The sequence below is a fragment of the Pimephales promelas genome, chromosome 23 (genome assembly GCF_988280905.1).
Source record: "Pimephales promelas chromosome 23, fPimPro1.hap1.1, whole genome shotgun sequence".
In the NCBI taxonomy this organism is placed as follows: Eukaryota; Metazoa; Chordata; class Actinopteri; order Cypriniformes; family Leuciscidae; genus Pimephales; species Pimephales promelas.
In genome coordinates, this window is record NC_142791.1 from 28,471,325 (window position 1) to 28,488,991 (window position 17,667).

At 41.3% G+C, this 17,667-nt stretch overlaps 1 protein-coding gene across 3 annotated transcripts in view; it reads right to left on the minus strand.

The window, feature by feature from the left end:
* Positions 1–11,100: 11,100 nt before the first annotated feature.
* unc5cb (unc-5 netrin receptor Cb) overlaps positions 11,101–17,667 on the minus strand; it is a 189,489-nt gene continuing 182,922 nt past the window's right edge. For all 3 annotated transcript variants that reach the window (XM_039662011.2, XM_089126524.1, XM_039662012.2), the window contains 5 exons: positions 16,793–17,026; positions 15,233–15,382; positions 14,335–14,499; positions 13,031–13,209; positions 11,101–12,231 (listed from right to left, as the gene is read on the minus strand). In XM_039662011.2, coding sequence (XP_039517945.2) covers positions 12,072–12,231; positions 13,031–13,209; positions 14,335–14,499; positions 15,233–15,382; positions 16,793–17,026 — 888 coding nt within the window. In that variant the 3' untranslated portion in view covers positions 11,101–12,071. The remainder of the gene's footprint in view (positions 12,232–13,030; positions 13,210–14,334; positions 14,500–15,232; positions 15,383–16,792; positions 17,027–17,667) is intronic.

The following is a 17,667-nucleotide window of genomic DNA, read 5'->3' on the forward strand; positions in this document are numbered from 1 at the left end:
TAGATATCTCAGCTCTGGAAGGGTCTAGAGCCTCCATTTTTGCACTCAGGACTAAGTCTCATGGCCCTCTATCAGAATCCAGAGTTTTGAGAAGATTGGGGATACTTAATTTTTCGCCCCCCCAAAAAAAACGTAAGGGGTACCACTGTCGTTTTTTTTTTCCGGTCGAAATTTTGAGTTTCGATATCTCAGCTCTAGAAGGGTCTAGAGCCTCCATTTTTGCCCTCAGGACTAAGTCTCATGGCCCTCTATCAGAATCCAGAGTTTTGAGAAGATTGGGGAAACTTAATTTTTCGCCCCCCCAAAAAAACGTAAGGGGTTCCACTGTCGTTTTTTTTTCCGGTCGAAATTTTGAGTTTCGATATCTCAGCTCTGGAAGGGTCTAGAGCCTCCATTTTTGCACTCGGGACTAAGTCTCATGGCCCTCTATCAGAATCCAGAGTTTTGAGAAGATTGGGGAAACTTAATTTTTCGCCCCCCCCCAAAAAACGTAAGGGGTACCACTGTCGTTTTTTTTTTTTGGTCGAAATTTTGAGTTTCGATATCTCAGCTCTGGAAGGGTCTAGAGCCTCCATTTTTGCATTCAGGACTAAGTCTCATGGCCCTCTATCAGAATCCAGAGTTTTGAGAAGATTGGGGAAACTTAATTTTTCGCCCCCCCCCCAAAAAAAACGTAAGGGGTACCACTGTCGTTTTTTTTTTCGGGTCGAAATTTTGAGTTTCGATATCTCAGCTCTGGAAGGGTCTAGAGCCTCCATTTTTGCACTCAGGACTAAGTCTCATGGCCCTCTATCAGAATCCAGAGTTTTGAGAAGATTGGGGATACTTAATTTTTCACCCGAAAAAAAAAAACATAAGGGGTACCACTGTCGTTTTTTTTTCTGGTCGAAATTTTGAGTTTCTATATCTCAGCTCTGGAAGGGTCTAGAGCCTCCATTTTTGCACTCAGGACTAAGTCTCATGGCCCTCTATCAGAATCCAGAGTTTTGAGAAGATTGGGGATACTTAATTTTTCACCCGAAAAAAAAAACATAAGGGGTACCACTGTCGTTTTTTTTTCTGGTTGAAATTTTGAGTTTCTATATCTCAGCTCTGGAAGGGTCTAGAGCCTCCATTTTTGCACTCAGGGGTAAGTCTCATGACCCTCTATCAGAATCCAGAGATTTGAGAAGATTGGGGAAACTTAATTTTTCGCCCCCCCAAAAAAAACGTAAGGGGTACCACTGTCGTTTTTTTTTCCGGTCGAAATTTTGAGTTTCGATATCTCAGCTCTGGAAGGGTCTAGAGCCTCCATTTTTGCCCTCAGGACTAAGTCTCATGGCCCTCTATCAGAATCCAGAGTTTTGGGAAGATTGGGGAAACTTAATTTTTCACCCCCCCCCAAAAAAAACGTAAGGGGTACCACTGTCGTTTTTTTTTTCAGGTTGAAATTTTGAGTTTAGATATCTCAGCTCTGGAAGGGTCTAGAGCCTCCATTTTTGCACTTAGGACTAAGTCTCATGGCCCTCTATCAGAATCCAGAGTTTTGAGAAGATTGGGGAAACTTAATTTTTCACTCCCCCAAAAAAAACGTAAGGGGTACCACTGTCGCTTTTTTTTCCGGTCGAAATTTTGAGTTTCGATATCTCAGCTCTGGAAGGGTCTAGAGCCTCCATTTTTGCCCTCAGGACTAAGTCTCACTGCCCTCTATCAGAATCCAGAGTTTTGAGAAGATTGGGGAAACTTAATTTTTCACTCCCCCAAAAAAAACGTAAGGGGTACCACTGTCGTTTTTTTTTCAGGTCAAAATTTTGAGTTTCGATATCTCAGTTCTGGAAGGGTCTAGAGCCTCCATTTTTGCACTCAGGACTAAGTCTCATGGCCCTCTATCAGAATCCAGAGTTTTGAGAAGATTGGGGATACTTAATTTTTCACCCGAAAAAAAAAAAACATAAGGGGTACCACTGTCGTTTTTTTTTTCTGGTCGAAATTTTGAGTTTCTATATCTCAGCTCTGGAAGGGTCTAGAGCCTCCATTTTTGCACTCAGGACTAAGTCTCATGGCCCTCTATCAGAATCCAGAGTTTTGAGAAGATTGGGGAAATTTAATTTTTCGGCCCCCCCAAAAAAAACGTAAGGGGTACCACTGTCGTTTTTTTTTTCAGGTCGAAATTTTGAGTTTAGATATCTCAGCTCTGGAAGGGTCTAGAGCCTCCATATTTGCACTCAGGACTAAGTCTCATGGCCCTCTATCAGAATCCAGAGTTTTGAGAAGATTGGGGATACTTAATTTTTCGCCCCCCCCAAAAAAACGTAAGGGGTACCACTGTCGTTTTTTTTTTCAGGTCGAAATTTTGAGTTTAGATATCTCAGGTCTGGAAGGGTCTAGAGCCTCCATTTTTGCACTCAGGGGTAAGTCTCATGGCCCTCTATAAGAATCAAGAGTTTTGAGAAGATTGGGGAAACTTAATTTTTCGCCCCCCCCCCCCCCCAAAAAAAACGTAAGGGGGATTCTGATAGAGGGCCATGAGACTTAGTCCTGAGGGCAAAAATGGAGGCTCTAGACCCTTCCAGAGCTGAAATATCGAAACTTAAAATTTCGACCGGAAAAAAAAACGACAGTGGTACCCCTTACGTTTTTTTTGGGGGGGGGGGGCGAAAAATTAAGTTTCCCAAATCTTCTCAAAACTCTGGATTCTGATAGAGGGTCATGAGACTTACCCCTGAGTGCAAAAATGGAGGCTCTAGACCCTTCCAGAGCTGAGATATAGAAACTCAAAATTTCGACCAGAAAAAAAAACGACAGTGGCACCCCTTATGTTTTTTTTTTTCGGGTGAAAAATTAAGTATCCCCAATCTTCTCAAAACTCTGGATTCTGATAGAGGGCCATGAGACTTAGTCCTGAGTGTAAAAATGGAGGCTCTAGACCCTTCCAGAGCTGAGATATCGAAACTCAAAATTTCGACCCGAAAAAAAAACGACAGTGGTACCCCTTACGTTTTTTTGGGGGGGGGCTAAAAATTAAGTTTCCCCAATCTTATCAAAACTCTGGATTCGGATAGAGGGCCATGAGACTTAGTCCTGAGTGCAAATATGGAGGCTCTAGACCCTTCCAGAGATGAGATATCTAAACTCAAAATTTCGACCGGAAAAAAAAACGACAGTGATACCCCTTACGTTTTTTTTGGGGGGGGGGGGGCGAAAAATTAAGTTTCCCCAATCTTCTCAAAACTCTGGATTCTGATAGAGGGCCATGAGACTTAGTCCTGAGTGCAAAAATGGAGGCTCTAGACCCTTCCAGAGCTGAGATATCGAAACTCAAAATTTCGACCCGAAAAAAAAACGACAGTGGTACCCCTTACGTTTTTTTTGGGGGGGCTAAAAATTAAGTTTCCCCAATCTTATCAAAACTCTGGATTTGGATAGAGGGCCATGAGACTTAGTCCTGAGTGCAAATATGGAGGCTCTAGACCCTTCCAGAGATGAGATATCTAAACTCAAAATTTCGACCGGAAAAAAAAACGACAGTGGTACCCCTTACGTTTTTTTTGGGGGGGGGGCGAAAAATTAAGTTTCCCCAATCTTCTCAAAACTCTGGATTCTGATAGAGGGCCATGAGACTTAGTCCTGAGTGCAAAAATGGAGGCTCTAGACCCTTCCAGAGCTGAGATATCTAAACTCAAAATTTCGACCCGAAAAAAAAAACGACAGTGGTACCCCTTACGTTTTTTTTGGGGGGGGGGGCGAAAAATTAAGTTTCCCCAATCTTCTCAAAACTCTGGATTCTGATAGAGGGCCATGAGACTTAGTCCTGAGTGCAAAAATGGAGGCTCTAGACCCTTCCAGAGCTGAGATATCTAAACTCAAAATTTCGACCCGAAAAAAAAAACGACAGTGGTACCCCTTACGTTTTTTTTGGGGGGGCGAAAAATTAAGTTTCCCCAATCTTCTCAAAACTCTGGATTCTGATAGAGGGCCATGAGACTTAGTCCTGAGTGCAAAAATGGAGGCTCTAGACCCTTCCAGAGCTGAGATAAAGAAACTCAAAATTTCGACCAGAAAAAAAAACGACAGTGGTACCCCTTATGTTTTTTTTTTCGGGTGAAAAATTAAGTATCCCCAATCTTCTCAAAACTCTGGATTCTGATAGAGGGCCATGAGACTTAGTCCTGAGTGCAAAAATGGAGGCTCTAGACCCTTCCAGAGCTGAGATATCTAAACTCAAAATTTCGACCTGAAAAAAAAAACGACAGTGGTACCCCTTACGTTTTTTTTTGGGGGGGGGGGGGGGCGAAAAATTAAGTTTCCCAAATCTTCTCAAAACTCTGGATTCTGATAGAGGGTCATGAGACTTACCCCTGAGTGCAAAAATGGAGGCTCTAGACCCTTCCAGAGCTGAGATATCGAAACTCAAAATTTCGACCCGAAAAAAAAACGACAGTGGTACCCCTTACGTTTTTTTGGGGGGGGGGCTAAAAATTAAGTTTCCCCAATCTTATCAAAACTCTGGATTCGGATAGAGGGCCATGAGACTTAGTCCTGAGTGCAAATATGGAGGCTCTAGACCCTTCCAGAGATGAGATATCTAAACTCAAAATTTCGACCGGAAAAAAAAACGACAGTGATACCCCTTACGTTTTTTTTGGGGGGGGGGGGGGGGCGAAAAATTAAGTTTCCCCAATCTTCTCAAAACTCTGGATTCTGATAGAGGGCCATGAGACTTAGTCCTGAGTGCAAAAATGGAGGCTCTAGACCCTTCCAGAGCTGAGATATCGAAACTCAAAATTTCGACCCGAAAAAAAAACGACAGTGGTACCCCTTACGTTTTTTTTGGGGGGGCTAAAAATTAAGTTTCCCCAATCTTATCAAAACTCTGGATTTGGATAGAGGGCCATGAGACTTAGTCCTGAGTGCAAATATGGAGGCTCTAGACCCTTCCAGAGATGAGATATCTAAACTCAAAATTTCGACCGGAAAAAAAAACGACAGTGGTACCCCTTACGTTTTTTTTGGGGGGGGGGCGAAAAATTAAGTTTCCCCAATCTTCTCAAAACTCTGGATTCTGATAGAGGGCCATGAGACTTAGTCCTGAGTGCAAAAATGGAGGCTCTAGACCCTTCCAGAGCTGAGATATCTAAACTCAAAATTTCGACCCGAAAAAAAAAACGACAGTGGTACCCCTTACGTTTTTTTGGGGGGGGGGGCGAAAAATTAAGTTTCCCCAATCTTCTCAAAACTCTGGATTCTGATAGAGGGCCATGAGACTTAGTCCTGAGTGCAAAAATGGAGGCTCTAGACCCTTCCAGAGCTGAGATATCTAAACTCAAAATTTCGACCCGAAAAAAAAAACGACAGTGGTACCCCTTACGTTTTTTTTGGGGGGGCGAAAAATTAAGTTTCCCCAATCTTCTCAAAACTCTGGATTCTGATAGAGGGCCATGAGACTTAGTCCTGAGTGCAAAAATGGAGGCTCTAGACCCTTCCAGAGCTGAGATAAAGCAACTCAAAATTTCGACCAGAAAAAAAAACGACAGTGGTACCCCTTATGTTTTTTTTTTCGGGTGAAAAATTAAGTATCCCCAATCTTCTCAAAACTCTGGATTCTGATAGAGGGCCATGAGACTTAGTCCTGAGTGCAAAAATGGAGGCTCTAGACCCTTCCAGAGCTGAGATATCTAAACTCAAAATTTCGACCTGAAAAAAAAAACGACAGTGGTACCCCTTACGTTTTTTTTGGGGGGGGGGGGGCGAAAAATTAAGTTTCCCAAATCTTCTCAAAACTCTGGATTCTGATAGAGGGTCATGAGACTTACCCCTGAGTGCAAAAATGGAGGCTCTAGACCCTTCCAGAGCTGAGATATAGAAACTCAAAATTTCGACCAGAAAAAAAACGACAGTGGCACCCCTTATGTTTTTTTTTTTCGGGTGAAAAATTAAGTATCCCCAATCTTCTCAAAACTCTGGATTCTGATAGAGGGCCATGAGACTTAGTCCTGAGTGCAAAAATGGAGGCTCTAGACCCTTCCAGAGCTGAGATATCTAAACTCAAAATTTCGACCCGAAAAAAAAACGACAGTGGTACCCCTTACGTTTTTTTTGGGGGGGCTAAAAATTAAGTTTCCCCAATCTTATCAAAACTCTGGATTCGGATAGAGGGCCATGAGACTTAGTCCTGAGTGCAAATATGGAGGCTCTAGACCCTTCCAGAGATGAGATATCTAAACTCAAAATTTCGACCGGAAAAAAAAACGACAGTGGTACCCCTTACGTTTTTTTTGGGGGGGGGGGGCGAAAAATTAAGTTTCCCCAATCTTCTCAAAACTCTGGATTCTGATAGAGGGCCATGAGACTTAGTCCTGAGTGCAAAAATGGAGGCTCTAGACCCTTCCAGAGCTGAGATATCTAAACTCAAAATTTCGACCCGAAAAAAAAAACGACAGTGGTACCCCTTACGTTTTTTTGGGGGGGGGCGAAAAATTAAGTTTCCCCAATCTTCTCAAAACTCTGGATTCGGATAGAGGGCCATGAGACTTAGTCCTGAGTGCAAATATGGAGGCTCTAGACCCTTCCAGAGCTGAGATATCTAAACTCAAAATTTCGACCCGAAAAAAAAAACGACAGTGGTACCCCTTACGTTTTTTTTGGGGGGGGGGGGGGGCGAAAAATTAAGTTTCCCCAATCTTCTCAAAACTCTGGATTCTGATAGAGGGCCATGAGACTTAGTCCTGAGTGCAAAAATGGAGGCTCTAGACCCTTCCAGAGCTGAGATAAAGAAACTCAAAATTTCGACCAGAAAAAAAAACGACAGTGGTACCCCTTATGTTTTTTTTTTCGGGTGAAAAATTAAGTATCCCCAATCTTCTCAAAACTCTGGATTCTGATAGAGGGCCATGAGACTTAGTCCTGAGTGCAAAAATGGAGGCTCTAGACCCTTCCAGAGCTGAGATATCTAAACTCAAAATTTCGACCTGAAAAAAAAAAACGACAGTGGTACCCCTTACGTTTTTTTTTGGGTACCACTGTCGTTTTTTTTCTGGTCGAAATTTTGAGTTTCTATATCTCAGCTCTGGAAGGGTCTAGAGCATCCATTTTTGCACTCAGGTCTAAGTCTCATGGCCCTCTATCAGAATCCAGAGTTTTGAGAAGATTGGGGAAACTTAATTTTTCGCCCCCCCCCCCAAAAAAAAACGTAAGGGGTACCACTGTCGTTTTTTTTTTTAGTTCGAAATTTTGAGTTTCGATATCTCAGCTCTGGAAGGGTCTAGAGCCTCCATTTTTGCACTCAGGACTAAGTCTCATGGCCCTCTATCAGAATCCAGAGTTTTGAGAAGATTGGGGAAACTTAATTTTTCGCCCCCCCCAAAAAAAACGTAAGGGGTACCACTGTCGTTTTTTTTTTAGGTCGAAATTTTGAGTTTCGATATATCAGCTCTGGAAGGGTCTAGAGCCTCCATTTTTGCACTCAGGACTAAGTCTCATGGCCCTCTATCAGAATCCAGAGTTTTGAGAAGATTGGGGAAACTCAATTTTTCGCCCCCCCAAAAAAAACGTAAGGGGTACCACTGTCGTTTTTTTTTTCGGGTCGAAATTTTGAGTTTAGATATCTCAGCTCTGGAAGGGTCTAGAGCCTCCATTTTTGCACTCAGGACTAAGTCTCATGGCCCTCTATCCGAATCCAGAGTTTTGAGAAGATTGGGGAAACTTAATTTTTCGCCCCCCCCCCCCAAAAAAAAACGTAAGGGGTACCACTGTCGTTTATTTTTCCAGTCGACATTTTGAGTTTAGATATCTCAGCTCTGGAAGGGTCTAGAGCCTCCATTTTTGCACTCAGGACTAAGTCTCATGGCCCTCTATCAGAATCCAGAGTTTTGAGAAGATTGGGGATACTTAATTTTTCACCCGAAAAAAAAAAACATAAGGGGTACCACTGTCGTTTTTTCTTCTGGTCGAAATTTTGAGTTTCTATATCTCAGCTCTGGAAGGGTCTAGAGACTCCATTTCTGCACTCAGGGGTAAGTCTCATGGCCCTCTATCAGAATCCAGAGTTTTGAGAAGATTGGGGAAACTTAATTTTTCGCCCCCCCCCCCAAAAAACGTAAGGGGTACCACTGTCGTTTTTTTTTTCTGGTCGAAATTTTGAGTTTCTATATCTCAGCTCTGGAAGGGTCTAGAGCCTCCATTTTTGCACTCAGGGGTAAGTCTCATGGCCCTCTATCAGAATCCAGAGTTTTGAGAAGATTGGGGAAACTTAATTTTTCGCCCCCCCCCAAAAAAACTTAAGGGGTACCACTGTCGTTTTTTTTTTTTGGGTCGAAATTTTGAGTTTAGATATCTCAGCTCTGGAAGGGTCTAGAGCCTCCATTTTTGCACTCAGGACTAAGTCTCATGGCCCTCTATCAGAATCCAGAGTTTTGAAAAGATTGGGGAAACTTAATTTTTCGCCCCCCCCCCCAAAAAAAAACGTAAGGGGTACCACTGTCGTTTTTTTTTCCGGTCGAAATTTTGAGTTTCTATATCTCAGCTCTGGAAGGGTCTAGAGCCTCCATTTTTGCACTCAGGGGTAAGTCTCAGAGTTTTGAAAAGATTGGAGAAACTTATCTGGATTCTGATAGAGGGCCATGAGACTTAGACCTGAGTGCAAAAATGGAGGCTCTAGACCCTTCCAGAGCTGAGATATTGAGATCCCACTTAGCATTAATGCCATTATAAATATCTCAATATCTCAGCTCTGGAAGGGTCTAGAGCCTCCATTTTGGCACTCAGGACTAAGTCTTTATACAAATTTCCTGCTTTATATTTTGGGGTGAAGTGTGACCAGGATCTGGTTTTGATGAGATTCACACACTGACTGCGGTGTGTGTGTGTGTGTGTGTGTGTGTGTGTGTGCGTGTGCACCTGCTGTCTGGTCTATTACACAGTAGTGCAGTGCCAGATCAGTGCTGTGTGTAATAAGCCCAGCAGTGTTTATGTGGATGAGTGCGTGTTGCCGCTGATTGTGTCCTCTTCACATCCGTTCCTCCAGTCCTCCAGCACCTGACTGCCAACACTCACTTCAGTCCCTAATATGAAGACATGTTGTGATGGATCCGTGTCAATATCGGGATTCTGATTACACCTGGTTTGGCCTATACATCCTTTAACATTCCCAGTTATTTAAGCCTCTAAATGTGTGTGTTGTGTACAGTTATAACCGATCTTCAGGCAGTTTCATGGGATTTATGGAACATGTTGGCCCCCCCTTTTTTTGTAGGGAAAGTGTTGGATATTTATAATGGCATAAATGCTAAGTGGGATCACCATATCTCAGCTCTGGAAGGGTCTAGAACCTCCATTTTGGCACTCAGGACTAAGTCTCATGGCCCTCTATCCGAATCCAGAGTTTCGAGAAGATTAGAGAAACTCAAAAATTCGACCCGAAAAAAAAAAAAACGACAGTGGTACCCCTTTCGTTTTTGTTTTTTTTTCGGGCGAAAAATTAAGTTTCTCCAATCTTCTCAAAACTCTGGATTCTGATAGAGGACCATGAGACTTAGACCTGAGTGCCAAAATGGAGGTTTTAGACCCTTCCAGAGCTGATATATCGAAACTCAAAAATTCGACCCGAAAAAAAAAACGACAGTGGTACCCCTTTCGTATTTTTTTTCTGGTGAAAAATTAAGTTTCTCCGATCTTCTCAAAACTCTGGATTCTGATAGAGGGCCATGAGACTTAGACCTGAGTGCAAAAATGGAGGCTCTAGACCCTTCCATAGCTGAGATATTGAGATCCCACGTAGCATTAATGCCATTATAAATATCTCAATATCTCAGCTCTGGAAGGGTCTAGAGCCTCCATTTTGGCACTCAGGACTAAGTTTATATATTTCCTGCTTTATATTTTGGGGTGACGTGTGACCAGGATCTGGTTTTGATGAGATTCACACACTGACTGCGGTGTGTGTGTGTGTGTGTGTGTGTGCGTGTGCACCTGCTGTCTGGTCTAGTACACAGTAGTGCAGTGCCAGATCAGTGCTGTGTGTAATAAGCCCAGCAGTGTTTGTGTGGATGAGTGCGTGTTGCCGCTGATTGTGTCCTCTTCACATCCGTTCCTCCAGTCCTCCAGCACCTGACTGCCAACACTCACTTCAGTCCCTAATATGAAGACATGTTGTGATGATCCGTGTCAATATCGGGATTCTGATTAAACCTGGTTTGGCCTATACATCCTTTAACATTCCCAGTTATTTAAGCCTCTAAATGTGTGTGTTGTGTACCGTTATAACCGATCTTCAGGCAGTTTCATGGGATTTATGTAACACGTTTTAGGTATTTAAGTATTAATTTTGTAGTAGCCTATAACCTCAGTGTATTCATTTATAATGTAACTTTAGGCTATTGCGTGACATTTGTGTCAATAATCGTCAAACACAGGTGACTCCACGTCGTGGGAGGGGCCCCCAAATCAAATTCTGCTTAGGGCCCCCAAAAGGCTCGGGCCGGCTCTGCATAAATGCTATGTGGGATCTCAATATCTCAGCTCTGGAAGGGGCTAGAGCCTCTATTTTTGCACTCAGGTCTAAGTCTCATGGCCCTCTATCAGAATCCAGAGTTTTGAGAAGATTGGAGGAACTTATTTTTTCGCACTGAAAAAAACAAACTAAACAAAAAATGACAGGTGTACCACTGTTGTTTTTTCTTTGGGTCGAAATTTTGAGTTTCTCCAATCTTCTCAAAACTCTGGATTCTGATAGAGGGCCATGAGACTTAGTCCTGAGTGCAAAAATGGAGGCTCCAGACCCTTCCTGAGCTGAGATATTGAGATATTTATAATGGCATTAATGCTACGTGGGATCTCAATATCTCAGCTCTGGAAGGGTCTACTTTTACTTCAGTACATTTTTAACACCAGTACTTTTGCTTGTAATTGAGTAATATTTTAGCAACTACTTGTACTTGTACTTGAGTACAAATTTTCAGTACTCTTTCCACCTCTGCGGTCGAGCACTCATTTTTTCACATGGTGTGATGAACACATTTAAATTCATACTGACCCTTGATCATATTTTCACCTTTGTTCCTGTAAAGCTGCTTGTTCATATTGTGAAGCACTTGCCGTCACAAAAAAAACCAAGACGCACCAGAATTCAGTGTTGCATATAAATATAATTTATTACTTGTTTAAAAATTCTTTCTTACATTTTGTACAGAAACTTCACAGAGGAGATGCAAGCTTTCGCAAATTACATCATGAACGTGCCATAAAATAAGTAACATCCTCACTATAAATATAATCGCATGATTGGTAACTATGGAAAGCGACTGCTAGCATGTATAGTTAGTTTGATAAAGGATGCAGAATTTGCATAGACAGCTTTATAAATCTGGACAACTGAAGGTGGACGCTGGAATCACAAACACTCAATGGCTATTAGTTTAGTTTGTACAGTTATTTCGACTGCATGCATCCATCGGTGAACGTCCTCTGATCCGTTAAAGTCGCAGCGATTCACATGCCGTACTGAAACCCTCGCCGTACAAAAGCAACGTGATTATGATGAACATGTGTGTGTTCCTGAAAGGCGTTGAACATCCAGGACTGAATCGCACAGTTAAAAAGAGTTTAGTCCCTAGTTTGTCTTCTAAATTTCGATTACATACAGATCACTATGCAACAAAACGCAATTAACAATAAAATGAAAAGTAATAATCATAGTAACACTGTTAAACTTTACAGTTTGCTGTATATACACAGGAGACTGGACGTGTCGTTACAGGCTCTGTCCACTGGATGGCGCAAGAAGACCAAAAACAAAACAGATATGAAAAGAAAGGAACGTATAAATAAAGGCATTTTCCAACACGCGTGTTTTAATCGCCTGCGAGCCGCTCCCGTGTCTCGGTCGTGTGACGTGTCCCGGTACTGGTCATGTGACGTGTCGGGGAGGGCTAAAGTCCAGTATTTGGACAGCAGAAGTCGCGTTTCCTAAGAAACTGATTCGACGAATAGAAAAGAAAACTGTACCAGGAATCGCACAGACTCTTCCCTCGGGATGTCTCCTTGTTTTTGCGGGATTGAATGCGTTTCGGAGCAGGTCTGCCGTCGTCACGGTGATGTCAGTGCTCGGTTGCCATGGAAACGATGTTCTCGTGACGGCCCATCTCCTCCAGAACGGCGGCCAGGCGGTTCAGGTTCCCGTCGGGAAAGTGTTGGGCTTCCCACAGGTCCAGGATCACACCGGTCGGACTTGACTTGGTGGCGAAGTAGTTCAGATACCTGATCACACACACACACACAGGTCATCAGTAGGAGGAAGATTGATTTGTGTTTGTTAGTAAACATTATTACACTGTGAGTAAATATAAATGTGCTCTAAAGTTTAAACACAAAGTTTACATTTCATTTAGGAAGATGAACATTTTGCTGATTAAATTATTACATAGAATAAAATGTCATTATTAAAATTAAATGAAAAAAAAAAATCAAAACAAACTGAAAAATGACATTGAAACTATTGAAAATGACCTTAAATAAAAATAAAATATGGAAAAAACATTTAATCAAATAGAAACATCAACAATATTGATATGAATGGAATTGTGGTCATAGCAGCAGAAAACACCCAATAAATTGAGGGTCATTTTTATAAAGACAACTCTTTCAATGTCATCAACAGTGTAACTTCAGGAAAAAGCAAACCAGGAGAACATGTGACTAGAGCACCACCTAGTGTTCAGTATGTAACAGTCCTATCACCTTTATTTCTACAGCACTTTTCACAATAGAGTTTCAAAGCAGCGTTACAGTAATAATAATAGGAAATAATGCAACCGTTTTTTTTAATGAACATGTATAAAGTCTACTTCAGTGTAATATGCTCTCATATCAGAGAATATGTAAGTGTGTCTTTATAATATGTTTTCTAGGGCTGTGCTTGAACTCCTGGCGACGCACGTATTGATACTGCCGGGCTTTGAACGAAGCCAATTCAGGGCTCGGATATTTCCCGATTTTTATCATTCGTATCGTGATGCGTATGGTTACACAGATGAAGTGCAGTGGTCATGTGACTGACCTGTCCAGGTGTAGTTTGTGCGCCAGCATCCTCCAGTCGTTGCCTCGGGTCTGAGGCGCGTCCAGACTCCCACACAGCTTCTGCCGGATGGACAGTGGGATCCTGAAGGCGTTCGGACCCACCAGTGTCGTGATGTTACTGGCCGGGTCCAGGAGAGACGTGTCGATGCACTGAGAGTCCTGCGCACACACACACACCTTCAGATTCAGACACAACACACTACCTCATCTCTGACAAAAGCTTTCAGATATTGTTTAATTATTCAAAAATTATTTCAAGTGTAATTGAGCATTCCTGTTGAGCTCCTGTTGCTATGGCCAACAAGCCACACCCACACTCACACACACACACACACCATGTTCTCACACAGTGAAAAGGGGACATGGTTTCATATCAAAAGTAACCTGATCTGTCAGTGTCAAAGTCTCAACTTCCAAATTTGGTCATTTTTTAACGTATAAATTTAAACGAATACAGTGTTGTCTCAAAACTCAAAATTTCAACCCGAAAAATCTAAAACTGTCATTTTTTTCGGGTCGAAATTTTGAGTTTCTCCAATCTTCTCAAAACTCTGTATTCTGATAGAGGGCCATGAGACTTAGTCCTGAGTGCAAAAATGGAGGCTCTAGACCCTTCCAGAGCTGAGATATGGAGATCCCACGTAGCATTTATGCCATTATAAAAATAGTGGGTTATTGGACAAATAGTGGGTTTGTGGACACGTGGTTTTTAAGCTTAGCTTTCAAAATTTTGGGATGAAAGCTATTTTACTGCACTCAGGGAGGCCCCCTGAGTCTGTGGCACCAAGGGCCGTCCTCGACCCCACTATTTTTATAATGGGATGAATGCCACGTGGGATCTCCATATCTCAGAGACTCCATTTTTGCACTCAGGTCCAGAGTTTTGAGAAGATTGGAGAAACTCAAAATTTCGCCCCGAAAAAAACGACAGTGGTACCCCTTTTAGTTTTTTCGAGTCCAAATTTTGAGTTTCTCTGATGAGTTTCATTCCACGTGTGGCCCGGGAATGGGTGGGGTAGTGTCCTGGGCCGTTTGACCAATATAGTGAGTTATTGGACAAATAGTAGGTCTGTGGGATGGGATTGGGGTGGGGGGGGGGGATACGGACTCCTACGACCCCTCGGGGCCATTATGCGACCAATGGCAGCTTATCGTCCACGAACCCCCGGTTTGGATTAACTCTCCTGACTGCTTTGTCGGAACAAAAATGGCGGATTGTGATTGGTCAAATCGCATTGTGTGTTTTAGTGTGCATCAGATGTAGAGTGTGTTTGTGAGCCTGACCTCAGCCAGGGTGGTGTTGAGCTGGAAGATCTGCCCCTCTCCCTCCACCTGTCTCACACACAGCTTACAGGAGAGTGTGAGCGTGCAGGAGCTGAAGCGCTCCAGGGTGAAGGTGCAGTGCAGGTTACGCTGAGATCCACTCCACACCTGCTGGAAGGAGAGCTCCTGACACACACACACACACCGTCTCTGCGTTAACACGGACCAAAGACACCAGTTTCAAGATCATATCACACAGTGCCTCAAAGGGGGAAACTAACATCATAAACACCCCACATCATCGTTATTTTACTATTGACACTGTTGTAGTTTCATATACAGTTCTATTTTTAGATATAATGTTTTCATATTTTTACTTAGTTTTAATTGTCATTTTTAAAATGTGTTTTTTAAATACATTTTACTTCAGTTTATAGTTTTGTTTAGTCATTTTTTTAGTTTTTAATAACTTCGTTGTTTTTGTTTTCTAAACAAATCCTCCAAACAGTAAAGTACTCATTTTCTGGTTTTCTTGAGTAACAATACAGAAGTACTGATGATTCAAGTGTGCAAAGTAAATAATAAACTATATACTATTGTAAAAATGGAGAAAATGAATTTGAGCACATATGTGGCAAAATTCTTCACTATTTTAAGAGTAACGCAATATCATTCAATTCATGACTCATTTTGACCGGATCAGAGAGTCGTTGACTCAATCGAATCAGTGATTCATGGATGATTCGTTCAGTGTGATTTGTGAACCAACTCCACAGGTTCGCTGGAAAGAATCAACTCGTTCATGAATCAGCGAATGTCTTCAGATCCAAATAACGATGTCAATGTTTTTAAAGTAAAATAAGTTTTCCAAAATGAAAGTATACATATTTAAAAAATATACTCGGCAAGTGATGTGTACCTGGTATTTGGCGATGAGTTTACTCTTCCAGAGTGTGTGTGGGATGTCGTGCAGCGACAGGCGCAGGTTGTGTGTGCTGTCCTTGAAGTTCAGAGACTTGGGCTCGTCCAGAAGCTTCCCGCCCATCTGTTTCTCCATCTGAAGCACCTCCTGACGGACACACACACACGTCAGCGCTCAGCAGGAACAAACACGCATTCATCTGCCATCAACTCGCACTTTAATGAGTTTTGCATGGTTAGTTTGTGATTTATGAATGTGCAGTGGGTTAATATGTCGAGGGGTAAGAGAAATTATATGCATATCATTGTTTATATTCAGATGATGTTGTTGCTTGCTGACACCTACACTACATCTGCTGCAAACACCCACACACACACACACACTGAGACTGAACTGGTCACCCTGCACTTCTACAAACAAAAAGCAGCAAACTACTTTTAACACTTCACAAGAAGAGTTGGACACATTAGTTGACAAACAGAACTAAAGTTCTTAGATAATTAACCAACTTGATGTATTAAAAAAGGGTTATTATCATGAACTAAATAGTTTAATCTACTTTATTATCAAAATAAAGCTGAAATAAAATATAAATTACATTTCTGAAAATTAACAATGTCTGCTTGGCGATAAACTGAAACTGAGTTTAAATTGAAGCGCTTAAATTATTAACTGGAAATGAAATAAAACAACCTAAATAGCAATATTAAACTTAATGACAACACGCATAACAAAATGACTACATTTTAGACTAAAAAATAACATGAAAAGCAACTAATAAGACAAGAAATCACAAACATTTATACAATAAACTGAAAGTTAATTAAAAATGATCAGCCGCACACGAGAAGTGAAATCATGCACATGGAATTAAATCAATGAATCACTGAATAATTTTGAACTGGTTCTTTCACATGAATCATCTGAATGAACTGATTCACTACATAGTTCATAATGTTAGAAATGATAAATAATTCCCTTATAAATTATTATTAAAATATTATTGTTAATTCTTATTAATATATATATATATATATATATATATATGTATATTAGGGCTGTGCAAAAATTAATTGCGATTAATTGCATCCAAAAGAAAAGTTTGTGTTTACATAATATATTTGTGTGCTGTATATAATTATTTTGTATATATAAATACCTATGCATGCATCTATATATTTAAGAATTATTTGCGCTTAAATTCTGTATATATATATATATATATATAAATACAAAATCTATATTATATAAATATAAATATTTTATATATGAGTAACACATTTTCTTAAATATATACATGCATGTGTGTATTTATATATACAAAATAATTAGATACAGCACACACAAATATATTATGTAAACACAGACTTTTATTTTGGATGCGATTAATCGCAATTAATTTTTGCACAGCCCTAAAATATATATATATATATATATATATATATATATATAGTGTGTGTGTGAAAGATGGGCCGGTTTAGGGGTTGGGTTAGTGTGTGTGTGTGTGTGTGATGGGTAGGTTTAGAGGCCAGGTTAGAGTGTGTGTGTGTGCCTCACCTTCAGCGAGTCCTGTGTGTCGTCGAGACAGTAGACTCTGATGTTGTACTCCAGCACGGTGCAGCTCACGGGCCCGAAGATCGCCAGCTTCAGTCTCTTGGAGGAGTTGGCGCTGACGGAGCGACCCACGAGACAGTACGTGCCCAGCGTCTCCGTCAGCATGTGACACGCTTCCTCGTCCATCTGGATATAACAGGGGGTGGTGAAGTTCTCCTCGCCCACGACCACCACGTCCTGCACACACACACACACACACACACACCTTCAGTGTGTCTGATGTCAAAACACTTGTAATCCCATTTACAATTATTCATTTAACTTTAATATATTAAAGTTGCTCTGGTCAACCATTGTATCCCTTAAAACTAATCTCTGATCACCAAAATGACAATTACATGTTTTTCCAAGAAAAATCATAAATCATGTCTTAAAATATCTTGAATGTAACTCGACACCCTTGCCTCATTTATTAAACACGGTTCTATGAATATGCAAATGAGCCCCGCCTCCACACTTATGGTTTGTCTTAATTAAAGCATATTAAAAACACCACAGACATATTAACAACATTAAACGTACAACATTTCAGTCGACCAATGGCGTTACACGAGTGCATGATTTGGGAGTATTTCTACTCGAATCATTTCACTGGATTTCGTTCTCAGTTTCTCAGTTTGCGATCGGATCATTTTAAGCCACTAAACTCCAGACAGTGTTCAGTCTAATGATCCAGGAACTCAACTCATTCAAACAATCAGTCCAAAACAGAGCGAATGTAAAGAGAACCCTCCGGTTTAGGGGTCGGGTTAGTGTGTGTGTGTGCACACACACACACACACACACTGTGCACTGGGAATTGAGCGCTTCATATTTTA